Raw genomic sequence first — 16,879 nt, 5'->3', positions numbered from 1 at the left:
CAGGCGGCGTGGTCGTCGCTGTAGGGTGTTCCGTCTTCCAGATGTAGCGTGGCGGCATTCCTTGGGTCCTGCAGGCCAGTGTCTTGCATATATATGTGCACTAGCGGTAGTGGGGCACGTGGCGGTCCCGGACCCCCCTGGGCGGAGTGCTAGCGCATGCACTAAGGGGGTCCGGGAGTGACGTGGAGGTCCCGGACCCCTCGAGGGGGAGGTCCGGGCCTCCGGCTGCTAATGCTGAGCATCCCTTCTTGGGGGACACGTGGCGACGCCGGATCCCTTCCCGAGTAGGGGACGGGTCCGGGGCCGTAGGTGTGGTGAGGTGGAGTTCGGACAGCAGGAGTTGGTAGAATCGTAACGGGAACTGTGCCAAGCATGTTTCGTACCACATTGCAGGTTCCCACAATATTGCCACAGCGTCCGGGATGGCGGAGCAGTGACCGGAGTTGGCGGACAGGACTCCGGCCACAGCTACTGTGGGTAATGGCGGCCTGATGCCGTCTGTCCTGGGCGCTGTGGAGGAGTGGTTGGCATTTAATGCCTCCGTACAACGGGCGAGTGAGCAGAAGGGTCGTTTGTCCTTTACGTTGAGGGGTGGCCTCAAGCGAGATGGAGATGATTCGCCTTGCTCGAGGGTAGGTTCTCTACCCTCGAGCGAGACGGAGACGCGGGGCGCGGTCGAGGGTCTCGATGGGAGCCATCGAGCGAGACGAAGATCACCGCGCGAGTCCGAGGGGGGGTGCGGATGGGCCGCATGCTGGGCTTTTTTGAGTCCTTTCCTTTCTTCCAGATTGGAAGGAGGCCGTAGGCCTTCGTGGGCTCAGTTGCCTAATATGTGTTTGCGTTTTTAGGGTGATTTGAGTACCCCGATTAGGGTGTCCCTAATCGTGGTCCCCGACACCATCGTCGGTTCAACCGGTGATACTAAACTGCCCGCCTCAAAAACTAGCCGCTACGTGTACGAGCAATCAACCGATGCTGCGTCGGTTTAACCGGTGAGTGTAGTTGTCCTGTGAACTCTGAAAAACCAACTCTCTGGACAACTGCACCGACGTTCACCAAGATCCAATCGTCGGGAGGAAGTATCTTGTGCTTAGGAGGAAGAATGCTTGTTATATCTCACTATCTATTTGTCTTTATGCCTCTTTATCAAACTTTATGCAAGAAGCATATCGAATAATGTTTAAGTAGCTGCATATTTTGTATTTGAAATGCTTTGTACTACTACCAAGATGGATCCTTCAAATGCCTCTTTATCTAACTAGCATGGCGGTATGGGACTAAGGGCTGTTTGGATCCAGAGGCTGAACTTTAATCTCTATCACATCAAAGAGAATTTTACTATTTTGAAGTATCAAAAAATTCCAATTATAAAAATAATTGCAGAACTTTAGGACTAAACTGGGAGATGAATCTAATAAAGTATATGAATTCATAATTAAATGATAGTTACCATAGGATCACTATTATAAATTATGAATTAATTTGACTCATTAGATTCATTTCGCAAGATAGCACTTATCGCTACTTACTAAAAAGAGGGGTCACTTTTTTTTCCTTCGTCATCCCACCCCTTGTACGTCGCCTGTCGTACGTCGCGTGGCCCCTGCGATCGTCGTTCCGCCAAACAAGGTTCATCGTGGGGCATGCGATCGTCGTTCCGCCGAAAAGGTCATCGCCTTCCGTCTGATTGGATCGCCGCAACTCCCACCATCCCACCACACGGCCCACCGCACCGCCCAGCCGCGGGGCCGCCATCCGCGCCGCGCCTCCCGCCGCCCCACTGCACCGCGGTGCCCCCGCCGTGGTCGGTGGATCCATCGTCCCCGACACGCGCTGTGGCTCCTCCGTCCCGCCGCGCCGTCACTCTGCGCCGACCACGAATCACCCGACGAGTCCCCCGCACCATTGCACATCCAAGCCTGCCCGCCGGAGCTCGATCCCATCTTGGCCGCCGCTCCATTCCCTACTGCTTTTGAGTACTCCTGCGGTCCTGCCTCGCTTCCTCTCTAACCGTCCGCCGATGCTCACCACCATGCATCCCGCCGCTGGCGTGTGTGCAGCGGAAACGTTCCATGCGGACCACCTCCAGCAATGAATGGGCGATTCCCCCATCGAAGCAGAGGAGTAGGCCTCGTGCCTTTCCGTCGGCGTCCTCACTGGTTAGTCCTTTTTGGGGCGGTTTAGAGGCGACCGGCGAGATGGCATCGCAGTTGGAGCAATAGTGGGTCCATCTCTAGAGGACACCACCCCTCTGCTAGGTGACCAGGACCTCGTATAGTTGGATCCAGGGGCGCCATGCGTGCTGCTCCATTCAACAGGAGCCACGCCCATTAGCTGTTTCACAGATGACTTCAATCGCAATCGCGAGGTCACGGTGAGATGTAGAGACAGTTCCTTGCTGTGAATTGCACTTGCCAAATACTCTGCTCACTATTTGTTTGGCAAAATGCCTCACTGGACCGTCAAGTTGGATGCTGCTGCAACTTGTTTATTTCGGTCCCTGGAGCAAAATTTGTCTACTATTGCATCCCTGAAGGCCTGAACACGATGTGTACCAATTTGGGCCGGGAGGAAGTATCTTGTGCTTAGGAGGAAGAATGCTTGTTATATCTCACTATCTATTTGTCTTTATGCCTCTTTATCAAACTTTATGCAAGAAGCATATCCAATAATGTTTAAGTAGCTGCATATTTTGTATTTGAAATGCTTTGTACTACTACCAAGATGGATCCTTCAAATAACATCATTTAATAGGATTTCCATCCTTCTTTCTTGCAGATTCATACAGGTACCATGTCGCAAATGGATGACAATGAGTCTGCTGATTTATATCTTCAAGCACTACTCAGCTATATAGATTCATGACCAATGGTAAATATATTTCTATCTTCCAATCCTTCTGATGATTTATATCTTCAAGCACTACTCAACTATAAATCCATAAATTCTGCAGTTCATGTTCTTTAATGAGTCTTCCATGTTTTTTTGTTCTATTTCCGTCTATCCACTTAATTTTTGCACTTTTGCACGAAGAAAAGTTCCATTCAATTCTATCCACTCAAATTCCTGCAGTTCTCCTGGCCAATCTTATTTTCTGGTGTGCATAGTGCATGCATGCAAAAGTTTCTGGATAAAAACTTTCCGGCCAATCCAATTGAGATGATGTGCTTTCTTTCAGAAGTTTCTGGTTGAATCTTTCTAGGGCACCCAATTAATATGAAGCAACTCCACCACTGTTTTGTGCTAAACTCTAAAATTATTATAGATCAAAGCACCTTGTTACATATTCCTGTAATTGATTGCATAAGCACGCTCCTTTAGTCCTTGAGTTTGATCATCTGATCAGAGAGTTGCTGGCACCGGCGTTTGCACGGCGACTGACACCGTCCTGAGCTGCACCAACCTGAGCGCCCTTTCCATCTGCGGGCGATCAACATCGGTCCGTGGGCTGGGTTTAATCTGGAACAGATCAGTCATCAAACATCGATCTACATGTACGTGGTTATGATGTGGTCTTTAGTTATCCTGCTCAGTGCATGCTACCATATCAATTTGCAGTAGACATAATTCAGTTTCAGGATTCAGGGATTCATTTTTTGGCAGGAATTGCATTCAGTACTTTGTTCATGTTTTTTGAAGAACCTACTTTGTTCATGTCGTTACATGTAACTTCAGTAGGAAGATACCTTCATTGTTTTAAAAAATACACTATTTTCATGTATTAGTGCATAGATATGCATTTGTTTGAAAGATAGAGTTTGAGTTGGCATATGCTGCTTCTTTGTTTCTCTCTACTGTCAGCAAATGAACTTTGTGTTCCAGCAATTTATAATCCCCACCCCTAGCTGGGGCACATTAGGGTACCTCAGGATAGCGAAAGGTGACAGCGCTAATGAGGACCACGCCTTCACTTACAATCTCGCGCATCGCCGCCACTAAGCGTTTGCAGGGCTTTTATGAGTCACTACTACAGATCGGGCCATTTGTCCCGGTTCCAAAGGACTATTTGTCCCCGTGCAGCCTCTCGTGCTGTGCGCTGCGTGCTGTGCCGAGCGCTCCGCGTCCCTTGAGCCGGCCAGGCAGGGCAAATTTATCCATCTTTTTACTGGAGCTCCGGAAGACACGCCACTTTCACAACTTCGCTTCGTCTCGACACAAGCTTCGCGATGACACTATGTTGACACTCCTTAGAGCCCCAATTTACGTACCGCAAGCATACGGATCGTGATAACTTTTCCCTTAGAGTACTCCCCCAAGGTTTATCAATCCGTGGATCGGAAGCGAACCGACTAGGGTTTACCATCTAATCTATCGAACATATCCTAAACATGAAGCGAAGATTGCATATAAATTAAACACTTGATAGATATGAATGAAGCATAAGTGTTCATCACACCCACAACCGTAGATGAGATAACACAACCAAGGAGCTAGGGCCTATCGTCTCTAGGTACAGTTCTAGTCAAAAAGGTGATCAAAACATAGATTGCATCTCAACTAAAGTTACACGAAATCATCTCTCAGAAAGGCATATCGCAAGCGGCCTACTTTCCCAAGGTCGCTGGTGCGAGGTGCGTGTTAATGCCTAAGGTTTCCCAAAGCTTTACCCCAAACGCCCACCAAGTGCTCTTACTCGAAGCTCCTCCTCTTGGTGGCCGCGCAATGACTCCCATGGTACTCGCCATCGATCCTATTCCACATCATGTCGTCGCTAGAATGTTTCCCTCCGCCATGCTGTCACCACACCGGGGTAATCAACCAACTAGCTAAAACACGCTACCTCAACGTATCCGCAAGCTATAGACTAATCACCACGAATAGATCTGATCTTACTATGAACATATGGATGCATCACATATGAGAAAGAAATAATGCATTGAAGTAGACCAAAGTCGAGACAACTAGAATAAAGAGTAGATTGATATCACCATCGTGTGTACATACCCCGACGAATGTTGGGGATGACTCCCGAACTCCACCATGGCACAACCTCGCAGGGAGGCCATGGCGGCTAGGGGTGGCCTAAGCCATCTCCTAGGTACCCTCGAAGACTCGCGGCGGCCATCAGCCTCCTCCGGTCTTGGCCCTAGGTTTTCGTTGAGTTCTGGGTGGATTGATTCCCCGAGTTGAATAAGGTGCGAGCTATTTATAAGCCGAGGAAGCCACCAGTCGAAGGGGAGGCCAAACCGCCTCGGAAACGGGCTAGGCCGGCCGGCCTACTCTCTTTCGGGACCGCCTCGGTCTCCTCTTTATCGTGTAGACTCCTCGCATCTTCTAGAGTTTATGTCCTTCACGATTGCACCCCTTTGGACGTCGTTATCTTGGAGATATCTTCGAGGAAAGGATAGGATAGGGAATCATTCCTTAAATCTTCATTTGCTTTGCTTAATACCGAAGTATCTTGATCTCATCTTCGTGGGCTTGGTCCTTTGGGCTCTCTTGGAGGATGGATGTGCATGAATGGGCTTCGAATCAACATGGGCTTTGGTCCTTCCTTTGGGCTTTGGCCTTCGTCTTTCTCCGTGTTAGCGCTCGATCACGGGCCTCGTCATTTCATACTCCAAAATAGGCCAAAAACCTGCAAAAATGAAGTTCCTCCAAAATATATGTGCAAATGTGAAAATGACCAATAATTAGGCTGGGGTTAGTACGGTTAGTGATTTTGATATTAAATTCATGCAATTATCAAGGATAAACAAGGGATAAAATGGTTACTTAAGGAGCGCCAACACGCCACGTGCCCTTCGCCCAAACCGGTCAAACCCGTCTCCTCCAGCTTTGAGGTCAAACCGGTCAAATCCTCTCGCACACTACCGCACGACGTAACTGACTCCCCCGTTTTGAGGCCAAACCGGTCAAATCGCCAATGTCGACGCGTGTCCGAACTCCCGCCGAGTCTTGACGCCTTCGAGTCATCCGCGCGCGCCCGCCGCACGGGCCGCCTACTTGGCTCGCCATCGTCCTCGCCGACTTGGCTGACATCGTCTTCATCACCATGTACTCTTGCTCTTCCGTGCACCGTGTGGACCGTCCATGGCTCCGCACGGCCTCCTCGGATCCCTCGGTTCAGGCCTACTCGCATTCATCCTTCACCGTCGTGGTCCCTCGGCATGAACCTTTCGCTTCTCCGAGCCTACTCGTGTCCATCCTTCACCACAGTCCTTCAGCATGAATCTTTCGCGCGCCATCGACCGCCATGCCACATTCTACACATGTACATCACTAGCCAAGAGATACATCAAATCCACACGATATTGTCAATCACTCATCATCCAAAGGTGACCACCATTGGTCCTCACATAGTGTGCTGGCTTACAAGAGAATAAAGAAGCCTATGGAGAGAGAGAGAGAGAGATTGATTTCAGAATAGAGCCTCCAAAAGGAGAAGAGAAGAGAGGGAAGAAGAAGGAGATTGGAGAGGAGATCTTGCAAGGGAGTAAGAGGGAATCGTCCTCAAGGTTGTGAAGCTTTAGATCCACGTCCTTGTGCCTCCAATCTGCTGTTCCACCATCCTTGGTTAGATCCTTCTATATTCGAGTTTGCAGCCCTAAATTTTATTGTTGTCCAAGACAATGAAATCTTGATGTATGTGAGCCTCTAGTGTTATCTAGAGAGGAACATGTTATAATCCCACAAGCATATAGTGAAAGAAGATTTGGCTGATTTGGTCCCGTAGTTTTTCCTTTGATTTAGGGTTTTTCCACTTTAAATTTTGGTGTCTCTGATGCTACTGTGATTTTCTCTACAATATGCGTGATGCATATGTTGCCCTGTGTGAATAGGTTGACATCTTGGGCTGATTTCCGCTGCCACTAACCTGCTGCGTTAGTTAGTGTAGTTTTCCCAACATGTACAACTATACACCCTATGTTTGGGTAGAGGCAGTTTACGGTTCTGCGTTGCTTGTGCAGCCAAATACGAGCCCGTATCATGAGCATAACCTGAAGAGCGCAGTGTACTATTAGTATGGAGCAGAACTGAATAACCAATACAATCTCAGCCAATGTAATTACAAGTTGTCAAAAATATTTGATTTCAAGTCAGCACATATACTCTGTTTTGTCAGTTGGACAACAGGAAATCATCTTAGAAAGTGCCTATAATTTGCCGCACGGAAGTGTAGGTGCCGGTGACGGCTACGAACACTCCGATGATCAGGATGCCGGTGATCGCCGCGATCTCGATGCGGCGAATCCCCTTGGCCTTGTAGATCTTAAGGAAGCAGAGGCTGGGGAATATGACTGTCGCCATGACGCTGAGGAACGATCCGATGAACGACATGAGGTAGCCGAAGAACGGCACCGTCGAGGCCACCACCGCCGTGCTGACAACCACCACGGTGCTGATGGCCACCCTCGCCGGCCCGCTGCCGGACGGCACCGAGAACTTTTCCTCGATCGCCGCCGTTATTGGTGCGGCCAGCAGCGCGTACTTGGCCAGCGGGTTGATCAGCGTCATCAGGATGGCGACCTTGGTGTAGAGCTTTCCCGAGGGCAGGTTCAGCGTGACCTGCGACTGCACGTCGTCGCCGTAGATCATGTAGCCCAGCATCGCTGTGAGTCCGTAGTTGACGCTGCAGAGCACGGAGGAGATGAGCAGCACCTTGGAGAAGTGCTTGTTGTTCCTCATGGAGGAGTAGATCGTCGGGAAGACGGCGTGGCCGGTGAAGCAGACGAAGTAGAGGCCCAGCGAGGTCGGCAGGCCGCTCAGGTTGAGGACGCTGGTGCTGTTCCGGTGGAACCCGGTCCCGGCGAGGCCGGCCCAGACCAGCGACACCGTGAGGACCGCCGACGAGACGAGCCCGACCGCCGACACGTAGGCGAGCACGCCGAGGTTCTTGAGCCATGTGGTGGGCAGCACGACGGAGGCGGCGAGCGCGATGAACAGCTGCTTCCCTTGCAGCCGGTAGCCGAGGAGGTCCACGGTGGCGCCGGGGAAGAGCTTGTCGAGGTTGTCGCCCTCGAGGACGAGGAAGCTGATGGCGACGAGGTAGAGCTCGACGTACATGAAGGCGGCGACGGCCCTCCGGCCGGCGGACCCGAAGGCGAAGGCGCCGATGTCGGGGTAGCTGGCGACGGCGGCGGGGTCGGCGCGCATGCAGCGCTCGATGAGCGTGCCGGTGTAGTAGCAGATGGCGCCGACGAGGGCGAAGAGCGCGAGGCTGAGCCACCCGCCCTGCGCCACCGCGTACGGCATGGAGAGGACGCCGATCCCGGACACGGCGTTGGTGAGGTTGAGGCACGTCCGGGAGAAGGACGCGCCGCCGTAGGACGGGAGCTGCGCCGCCTCGAGGTCCTCGCCTTTTCCGGGCAGGAGCGGCTCGGTGAGCGTGCTCACTGGCAGCACCGCGGCGCGAGCGTTCTTGTCCTCCATTGCTGATCGATCCGCTGGGTAGAGAGCGATGGACAGTGGAGACGGGAGAGGATGGGATGAATCTGTCAGAGCAGGGTCGTTTGTGGAGCAGCCAGAGGGAGGTCTAGCTAGGTCCCGATGATGATCGAATTTATCGAGGATCTCAAGGCTAGTTTGATGGAAGAAGCACCGAGTGTTCAGCTATATATTGAGCGCAAAAGCTAGCGTGCGTGTGGTGAATGAAACGAAGCTTCCGACGACGCCTGTAGTGATTGGCTGCGTTGCTATCGCAGTCTCGCAGTCGCAGACTCCTGCCCACGGTGCTGCATTGGGCCACGTGTCCAAGGTGAGAAACGTTACTAGCACATGCACCTGCATGTAAATCCAAACGGACAAAGGCAGCCCACCTGCTCCTTCACGTTTCACTCACAGTTCACGTGTCGAGTGAGAAGAAATATGTATAATCCAAATTCAAAACTAAAATAAAATATTCGGAAGCAAAATAAAATGTTAAAAAACAAAGTATAATTTCTGAATACAAACGGACAATATTGTTTCGAATAAGAAAAAAATCTTCTAAGAACAAACTAAAATGTTTCATAATGAGATATAAAGAACAAAAAATGTTTAAAAACATTATCTAAACGTAGTTAATCTTGATCAAGTTTTGAAGATTCTCCATGTGAGGAACATGAATATGTAATTGGAATTTTATTTTAACGTACACTTATTTTGCAACCTGTATTTTTGTTTATATGCAAATATATATGTGGAACAAAATTTGAAGTCAGCTAGTCTCAATGTGTGTTTCATGTCATTGAATTCTATGTCACATCATCAATTCTGCTAATAAAACGAGAAGAAAAGAAGGAAATTTCATGGGATGAAATAGTAGTTTCGACCCTTGAACTTACCCGATATATAGTTACCTAAATCTCAGCTAGGTACATAGCTAAACAGATGACAATCGCGCTTAGAAATCAAACACGATGTGGATAGGTTTAAGCAAATCAACAATAGTGAAGTTCCATAGTCAAATAGGATGGCCATCGCATAACCAGATTCACATGGCATCAATTTGACTAGTCCGGGACACACAAAAGCTAAAAAGTGGAAGAAACAAACTTTGGTCTGCAATACAACTTAAACCTGATGAACAATAGAAGGCTGCCACATGAGCAGCAATTACACTGATTCTGGAATTCGTTGATGAGCGAATCAACGATTTATTTAGCCATCACTAGCTGACGAACCGTAGACACCAACAATACTAGGGAAAAACCCCCCGATTGAAACATCTTCAACTACTATAAAAATTGGAGATGATTGTACACTTAACGCAGATGAAAGCAACATTACATACTGGAACAAACAAGTCATCTCAATCATGAGCTTACCTTGGAGCATGACACCAGCAAGGAACAAAGCAAGCATCATAGGTGCCGCTCGACAAAAATAAATTTCCCCGGCTGACCGTGGCCACGGGAGGCTGGGAGACTCGGCCTCGAGAGCTGAACCGAATCATTGGTGGCTCACACTCTTGATAGACACGCGCGGCCCCAACAGTAGCCGACGATCGAGAGCCCCGTCATCGGCGGAGAACGACGCGACCGTCCACGTACGGGCCCGCCGGGACACTCGAAGCGGCAAATATGATTCGCGTGCTCGTTCCTTAAATAAAAAATGAAGATTCGCGTGCTCCTTCCTTTAAAAATAAAGATTCGACTGCTCGTGTCCCTGTCGCCGGGTTGTCGTACGTCCGGGAACTAGTACGACATCTTACGCGCAGAAAAAATGTGATAGCGAGCGAGACAGCTGCTCACTGCTCCCACCATCTGTATCCGATGTTTAATAAGAATAGGAATCGAATTAGCTGCTGATTGACTGACGAGGAATCATTAAAAGAAAGGAAAGGGTGATGCTTGTTAAACAAAGCAGCGTCGAGCGGCGAGCCGAGCTCGCGGCGTGTCGGGTGCGCCCCCGCCGACTCATGCATTTTTTAATCCCTCCAGGGCCCAGGGCTCATGCTTGCGACCGTGACGCGCTGACGTGCACGCGCGCGGAGTCGGGCGGCGTGCGTGGCCGCTGTGGAAAACGTGGGGTTACTGTGCACCGAAATTTAAATTTAGTGATAGGTATATTTAAATTCAGTGATAGGCACACCTGATGGCTAGGCATATTTTAAATGCGAAATGTTTGTAATTATGGAATGCTTAGAGCTTGTTCTAGAAACTCATTTTATTCTAAGAAAGGAAAAATAACTTGCATCACGGTCACCTAGTTTCCAGCTGAATTGAAAAATATTATATGATACTTGAGAAAGTTTTTTTATTACAAAGGTGAGGGGAAATGCACCTGATGCTGAAATTACGGTTGACCGTAAGTTGCAAAAGTCACGGTCGATTCCACTCACCCTCTCTCCTCTCTCTTTCCCATTCCTTTCTTCCTCCCTCTTCTCTTTTCCTCTCTCTTCCCTCTCATCCCAGATCCCATTGGGCCCGATTGGTGCGGCGGGGCTGCAGCCAACTTGCCGGCGGCGGGGCTGCAGCCAACTTGCCGGCGGCGGGGTGCCGCGGTGGCGGCGGGGAGGGTAGGGCATGGTGGGGAGGCCCGGGGGCGACGGGGAGGCACGCCGCCGCGGGAAGGGCGTCGCGCGGCAGCGGCGGGGAGGCTCGCCGGCGGTGGGGTGCCGCGACGGGGAGGCTCGGGCGCGGCGGGTTGGCCTGGGGGCGGCGGGGAGGTGCTCCACCATGGGAAGGGCACCGCGCGGCGCCGGCGAGGAGGCTCGCAGGCAGGGATGCTACGCGCGGCGAGAATGCGTGCCGCCGGCGGCGGAGGCGCGGCGGGCCCGCGGCGGAGGAGGCCCGTCGCGGCAGCTCGCCGGCCAGCTCCAGGCAAGTGTTTTTTTTTTCTGTTTTCTTTTTTGTTGCAAGAATTCTTTACAATTTTTTTCATTTGGATTTTTCTTGGTTTAGGATGCAATTTTTTTTATCCCAAGTCTTTTTTTGTTTTGGATGCAAAAAAAGTTATCCGAGCTTTTTTAATGTAAAAATTTTCTCGTGAATTTTTTTTAAATTTGTTTTTCAAAATTTTCTCTTTCAATTTTTTTCTCATCAAACTTAAACTTTTTTCCGCTCTCGACTTTTTGGTCTTAGAAAATTTTTTATAAAATTTTTTATCAGAAAATGACAAAAAAATTACTAAAAAAAACAGTCGAAAAATCGACCGTACGAATACTAGCGGGCCCGGAAATGCTCCCGGCGGATCCAGGGTGTCCCCCATGCTTTTATTACAAGGTGACAAGAAATGTTCCCGTAGCACCACTAGTACTCCTAATAAAACCGAAAAATATACTAATAGCCAACATTCTCTTATATCCCCCCCCTCCCTCCTATCTGTCTTCCGTTAGATAATTAGCTTGGCGCTTTTTTCTTTTTTATATTTTAAAAAAATAAAAATTTCAAAAATATATGTCCGTTTTGAAATATTTCAAAAATACCCCCGGTCGCCCCCCATAGGGCGACAGGCCCTAAGTGTAATTTTTTTCTTCAAATTTGCAACGAGGTCCCTGGGACAAAAAGGGGGCCTGTCGCCCCCCAACGGGCGACAGGGGGCCTGTCGCCCCCCCTCGGGCGACCACTGGGCCCAGCCCACGGGCGCGGCAGGGGGGCCTGTCGCCCCCCCCCCCCCCCCGCGGGCGACAGGGGGGGCCTGTCGCCCCCCCTCAGGCGACCGGGGTAAGCCCCCTTATATAAGATGCAACCCCCCCTTCCCTCCTCATTTGAGCCCGAAAATTCCACCAAAAATCCAGAAAAAAAGAGAGGGGTGAGGAGAAGGGAAGCGGCGAAGCCCTGTCGGATTCAGCACTTGTGATCTGCAGGTTAGTACATTTAGTTTATATATTTTTCTATTTAAGTACTACGCATTTAAGTAGGAGTAATTTAAGTAGGGGTGAGTAATTTAATTTAATTAGTGCTATAGTAGAACCATTTAAGTAGGAGTTTAATGATACTTTAGTTTGTAGTTACGTACTAGTAAATTAGTTTAGAAAATTAGTACTACGCATTTATTATTACAATTGCAGTACTATTAGAGACGTGTTTATAAATTAATTATGGTTTAGAATAGAATTTGGCATATGCAGTATAGAATTTGAGTGTCATCACGTAGTTATGAATACTTATACGTTGTAGTTGAATTTCATACTTAGTTTTTACGGATTATTGAATAAGGTAGTGAAGTAAAGAGTATAACTCGATAAGTATTATGTGATATACAGATATGTCGAGTAAGATGCAGTTTTAATTATTTTATGGTGACTACAATGTTATGTATGGGCCAAATGGAGTAGATCTTTCTGCCTTTAAGTGCACATCTAGCGCCATAGATAAACCTCTGGAAAGGAGTTTTGGTTCCATATGTAAGTGGCTGCAGCATGGGTTCCGTGTTGATCCGTTGAGCGACAGGTGAGGTCTCCGGATGTTCTCACCTACTCCGAGGGCCATGTCCGTGCCCAGCAGAGGGCTAAGAGGGTCGGACGCCCTAGGGGTGGTTAGATATATCTGATGTTTATTTGTAATGAGATAGCTGTGGACCGCTTATTTGTATCCGATGTTTATGATTGTGCTAGTTTACTTGTCATTTGTTTCTATACATATTATTGATGTGAACTTGTTATGTTTGTGGGTTCCATAATGCTCGTGAAATAAGGGAAGTTCTTTCGAATTTTTTCCGTGATTTAATGAAGGACAAGTTAGGTGCGGTAGGAGTTAGCGGCCGAGATCCTGCCGACGATGATGACGACTACACGCTCGAATAGCTCAAAATAGGAACCATAGTGTATCTAGCTGCGAGTACGAGATCACAGGTTGCCACTGCTCAGCACGGCGATCACGGGTTTCCAAAATGTCGCATTCTTTGCCCAGACATACGTGACATGTTTAGCAGTGCCCTTCCACCATTTCAAAAAGATGTGACAACACGGCAACCAATCCAGCTCACCTTCAAAGCAGTCTCTCTGGCGAGGACGACGAACCTGTCATTCTACAGCGCAGGTCTGTGGCGTGTAGTGGGGAAGGCGGCATCTAGGCGCGATCGACCGAGCGGCATCAATGCAGCGCTGTGAGTCTGCATGCACAGAGATGCATCGAGTAGTCATTTCGAGAATCGAATCTAGCCTTTTTAGTGTTAGGTCAGCTAGCCTCTTCACTGTGTTGTCATGTAGGCTTTTTAGGTGTATTTACACTCCACACTTTGGGTATCAGACCTTTGTGCGCCTATAAATACTCCGAAGTTTGTGAACTCCCAGCAGCACTTAAACACCAAAGCTCATTGTATACCAAATATCTAGAGGTGAGTCTAGCGGGAAGAATTACTACGGTTTTGGGAAAGGAAAAGGTGGAAGAAAGGGAGACCCCATAATATGGGAGGGGCCTCTTGGACCTGATTCCTTTCCGGAACCAGTGTTTGAGTTTCCGCCACAGCACAAGAGTGAATTTACCAATGAAACTCCTCTTCGACAATACGATAACCGTAGAGAACCGTGGCCAAAATGCAGACATGGTGAGGACTGCTTAGTGCAGATGTGCACCGACGGGATGGATGGCAGTCGGCATTTCTTTAAATGTCCACACGCATGGGTAATACTCGGTTCTTTCATTTCTTTATCTTCAATGCGACACCTTACATGAAATTTATTTTGCAGTCTTCCGATGCTCCAGAAAACTGTGGTTTTATTAGGTGGGTCGATTCTGCACCAATTGATTATGTTCAGGAGTTCATCGAGTACCTCCAGATAAAGATCTTTGATATGGAATGCAAGGTGAACCATTATGAGGAAGTGAGCGAGGGTAACAAGGACGACGAAGTTGATGATACCAGTAATGCTGCCGGTTCACAGGATGAACCATGCACTATTCCTTGCTGCAACTACCCTTGTCACAAGAAGAAGGGCCCTGCGCCTCCGGCACCACCGCCTGCACCACCTGCAATGGGTGGATACTGCGGAGAAGGCTCAACACAGTTTGCTACGTGGGGGTACGGCTACTAGGACTACCCTAGTGGTAGTGACATGCTGCATCGTTGTGTTTGTTCTGTTTTTTTTTTAAATTTACCTAAGGTATGTTAGGTTAGTCCGGAATCTATTTACCGTAGTTTGCAATGGGTTCTTCCATGCCACTGCATGTGTGATGTGTGTTTCATTATCGTTGTATTATGATGTAAAATTTGATGGTTCACATTATGTAATGCATTTCTTAGTTCTTATTTCTTATCGTTATATTAATTAAATGTGTGCTTTTTAGTATTCTAGTGACATGTTTATACTTCGATGCTCCATTACGACTAAGTACGATTCAAACTCGACATTATGTACATGTCCAGTGAATGCAAGTTAGGTACGAGACATACATACAAGCATAAAACAACATTAACAATACTAAATGCGAATATATCTTAAACCGATGAACATCATATGTTATAGATCATGGCATGAAATCATCTAGGCCGTCATCCCAGTTGACAGATGGTGGTGCTGCAGGTGGTGTAGTATGGCTCGACGAACCTCTTGGCTTTCCCTTTCTCTCTTTTCTGGATCTACGTTCATGTACAGGGGGAGGAACATCATGTGTTGGAGGTCATGGTTTGGGGGGCATGAAGTCATCCATGTCGTCATCCCAGTTAATACAAGTTTGTGCTGCAGGTGGTGCAACATGACTTGACGAACCTCTTGCCTTTCCCTTTGTCTCCTTTCTGATTCTAGGTTCATGTACAGGGGGAGGAACATCATGTGTTGGAGGCCATGGTTTGGCGGGCATGAAGTCATCCATGTCGTCATCCCAGTTAACACAAGTTTGTGCTACAGGTGGTGCAACATGACTTGACGAACCTCCGGGTCCAGTTTGCGGAGTACTATCACCAGAAGATCTTATCCGCCTCCTTCGTCTAGGTTGCGGCATAAGTCCACCACCAAAGATACATACCAATTTACGGGAATTTGGTATCGTTTTGTTAATCAACTCCGTGTCCTCGGGGTAATCCTAGCATATAATTAAAAAAAATGTTACTGTTTTATAAATATGGATTCGAAATGACGGACGAGATTACAACTGAATGAGAGTTACCTTAATGTGCATCTCATACACCTCTGGCCGCATCCATATCTTACAAGAACTTTGTAAGAATCCAATGATATTAGGATGATTCGCTAGTTCACATACTCTCATGTATATCTTCCGACGTTCAGCAGGTGTCCCTTTACATCTTGCGTCGTAATACCTCGAAATAATGTGAAATCTTTAAACTCTACTACTTTGGACAATACCATCTCTATCGTACCATCCACTAACGGATCCAACTTCTTACTGATAACAAGATGGGTCATGATATCAAGTATTATACTAGATTTTTCTTCGGTCCATGAAAATCCTCCACAATTGGAGGCAGCCATTGTCTTATGCTGCAATATCAATAAGGTACTTTCATAATTCTATTCTAATTCATAATTAATTTTAAAATAAGTCTGTAATAGTACTGAAATTGTAATACTAAACGAGTGTTCTAAAGCACCAAATCTAATTCAGCTAATCCGCTAATTAAATTAAATTTTTATACAATATCAATGGATTCATACGGAAGTTACCGGTAGATCACAAGTACGCAATTCGGCAGAGCTTCGCCGCTTTTCTTCTCCTCACCCCTCTCTTTTTTCCTGAATTTTTAGGCTCAAATGACAAAGGGGATGGCGGCATATGGCGGCCAGGGCTTATATAGGGGGAGGGGACCCTGTCGCCCCTGGGGTGGGCGACAGGCCTTTTTTTTTTGCCAGGGACCTCGTTACGAATTTGAAGAAAAAAATTACACTTACGGCCTGTCGCCCTATGGGGGGGCGACCGGGGGATATTTTTGAAATATTTCAAAACAGACATATATTTTTGAAATTTTTATTTTTTAAAATATAAAAAAGAAAAAAACGGCATTAGCTTGGATATCTATAATCCATTAGCGGTCCAGTACCAGGCCCAAAACAGCCCACCAAAGCTGGCCATTTATTTCTTTTAGTCCGTGCCACTTCAACGAAAATAAAGGTGTCATAGACTCATAGTGGAGTGTTAATTGCACCACGTGCAGCTGACGTTCAGCATGAAGTACGCATCATGAACATCAGATAAACTATATCCATAGTCAAGTGCTTATGTTAGCAACTTTTTTCTCTCTCTCAATCTCATTATATACTTTAAGCTAATGATGTTCACTTCTATTTTAGAAAAAAAAACATGACTAAAAGCAGAGCGAGTATATTCAGCATTATGAAATATCAGTTTCCACATTTGTTGAAATCTAATTCCACACATTTGAAATAAACTAATTCAACATTTTGTAGGTAATGTTGAAAATGGTGCATTCAATTTGTTGATCTTTTGTAAAGAACAAGTTATATAAAAATATATTCAAATTGGATCTCATTTTGTTGCATTAATTCTAAAAAGTAGGTTCAAACAGAAATTAAAATAAGTACATGGTTTGAAAG

General features: G+C 47.5%; 1 protein-coding gene and 1 long non-coding RNA gene across 2 annotated transcripts; one reads left to right on the top strand and one right to left on the bottom strand.

Annotated features, from left to right (window-relative positions):
- The first annotated feature begins 1,995 nt into the window (after positions 1–1,995).
- On the top strand, positions 1,996–3,527 carry LOC120707272. Its single transcript, XR_005688900.1, has 3 exons — positions 1,996–2,374; positions 2,779–2,871; positions 3,347–3,527. It is a non-coding gene; the product is annotated as an uncharacterized LOC120707272 (long non-coding RNA).
- A 3,440-nt stretch (positions 3,528–6,967) lies between these two features.
- LOC120707271 (amino acid transporter AVT1I-like) lies at positions 6,968–8,513 on the bottom strand. Its single transcript, XM_039992141.1, has one exon. The coding sequence runs from the start codon at positions 8,371–8,373 to the stop codon at positions 7,087–7,089; it is 1,287 nt and encodes a 428-aa protein (XP_039848075.1). The 5' UTR covers positions 8,374–8,513; the 3' UTR covers positions 6,968–7,086.
- Positions 8,514–16,879: the final 8,366 nt, after the last annotated feature.

This window comes from Panicum virgatum, chromosome 5K (assembly GCF_016808335.1).
Source record: "Panicum virgatum strain AP13 chromosome 5K, P.virgatum_v5, whole genome shotgun sequence".
In the NCBI taxonomy this organism is placed as follows: Eukaryota; Viridiplantae; Streptophyta; class Magnoliopsida; order Poales; family Poaceae; genus Panicum; species Panicum virgatum.
The sequence above is the reverse complement of the archived record's forward strand: the minus strand, read 5'-3'. Positions and strand labels throughout refer to the sequence as shown.

What these genes read in the sequence shown, in the direction of transcription:
- LOC120707271 (XM_039992141.1), bottom strand. Translation starts at nt 8,373, where the DNA reads ATGGAGGACAAGAACGCTCGCGCCGCGGTGCTGCCAGTGAGCACGCTC.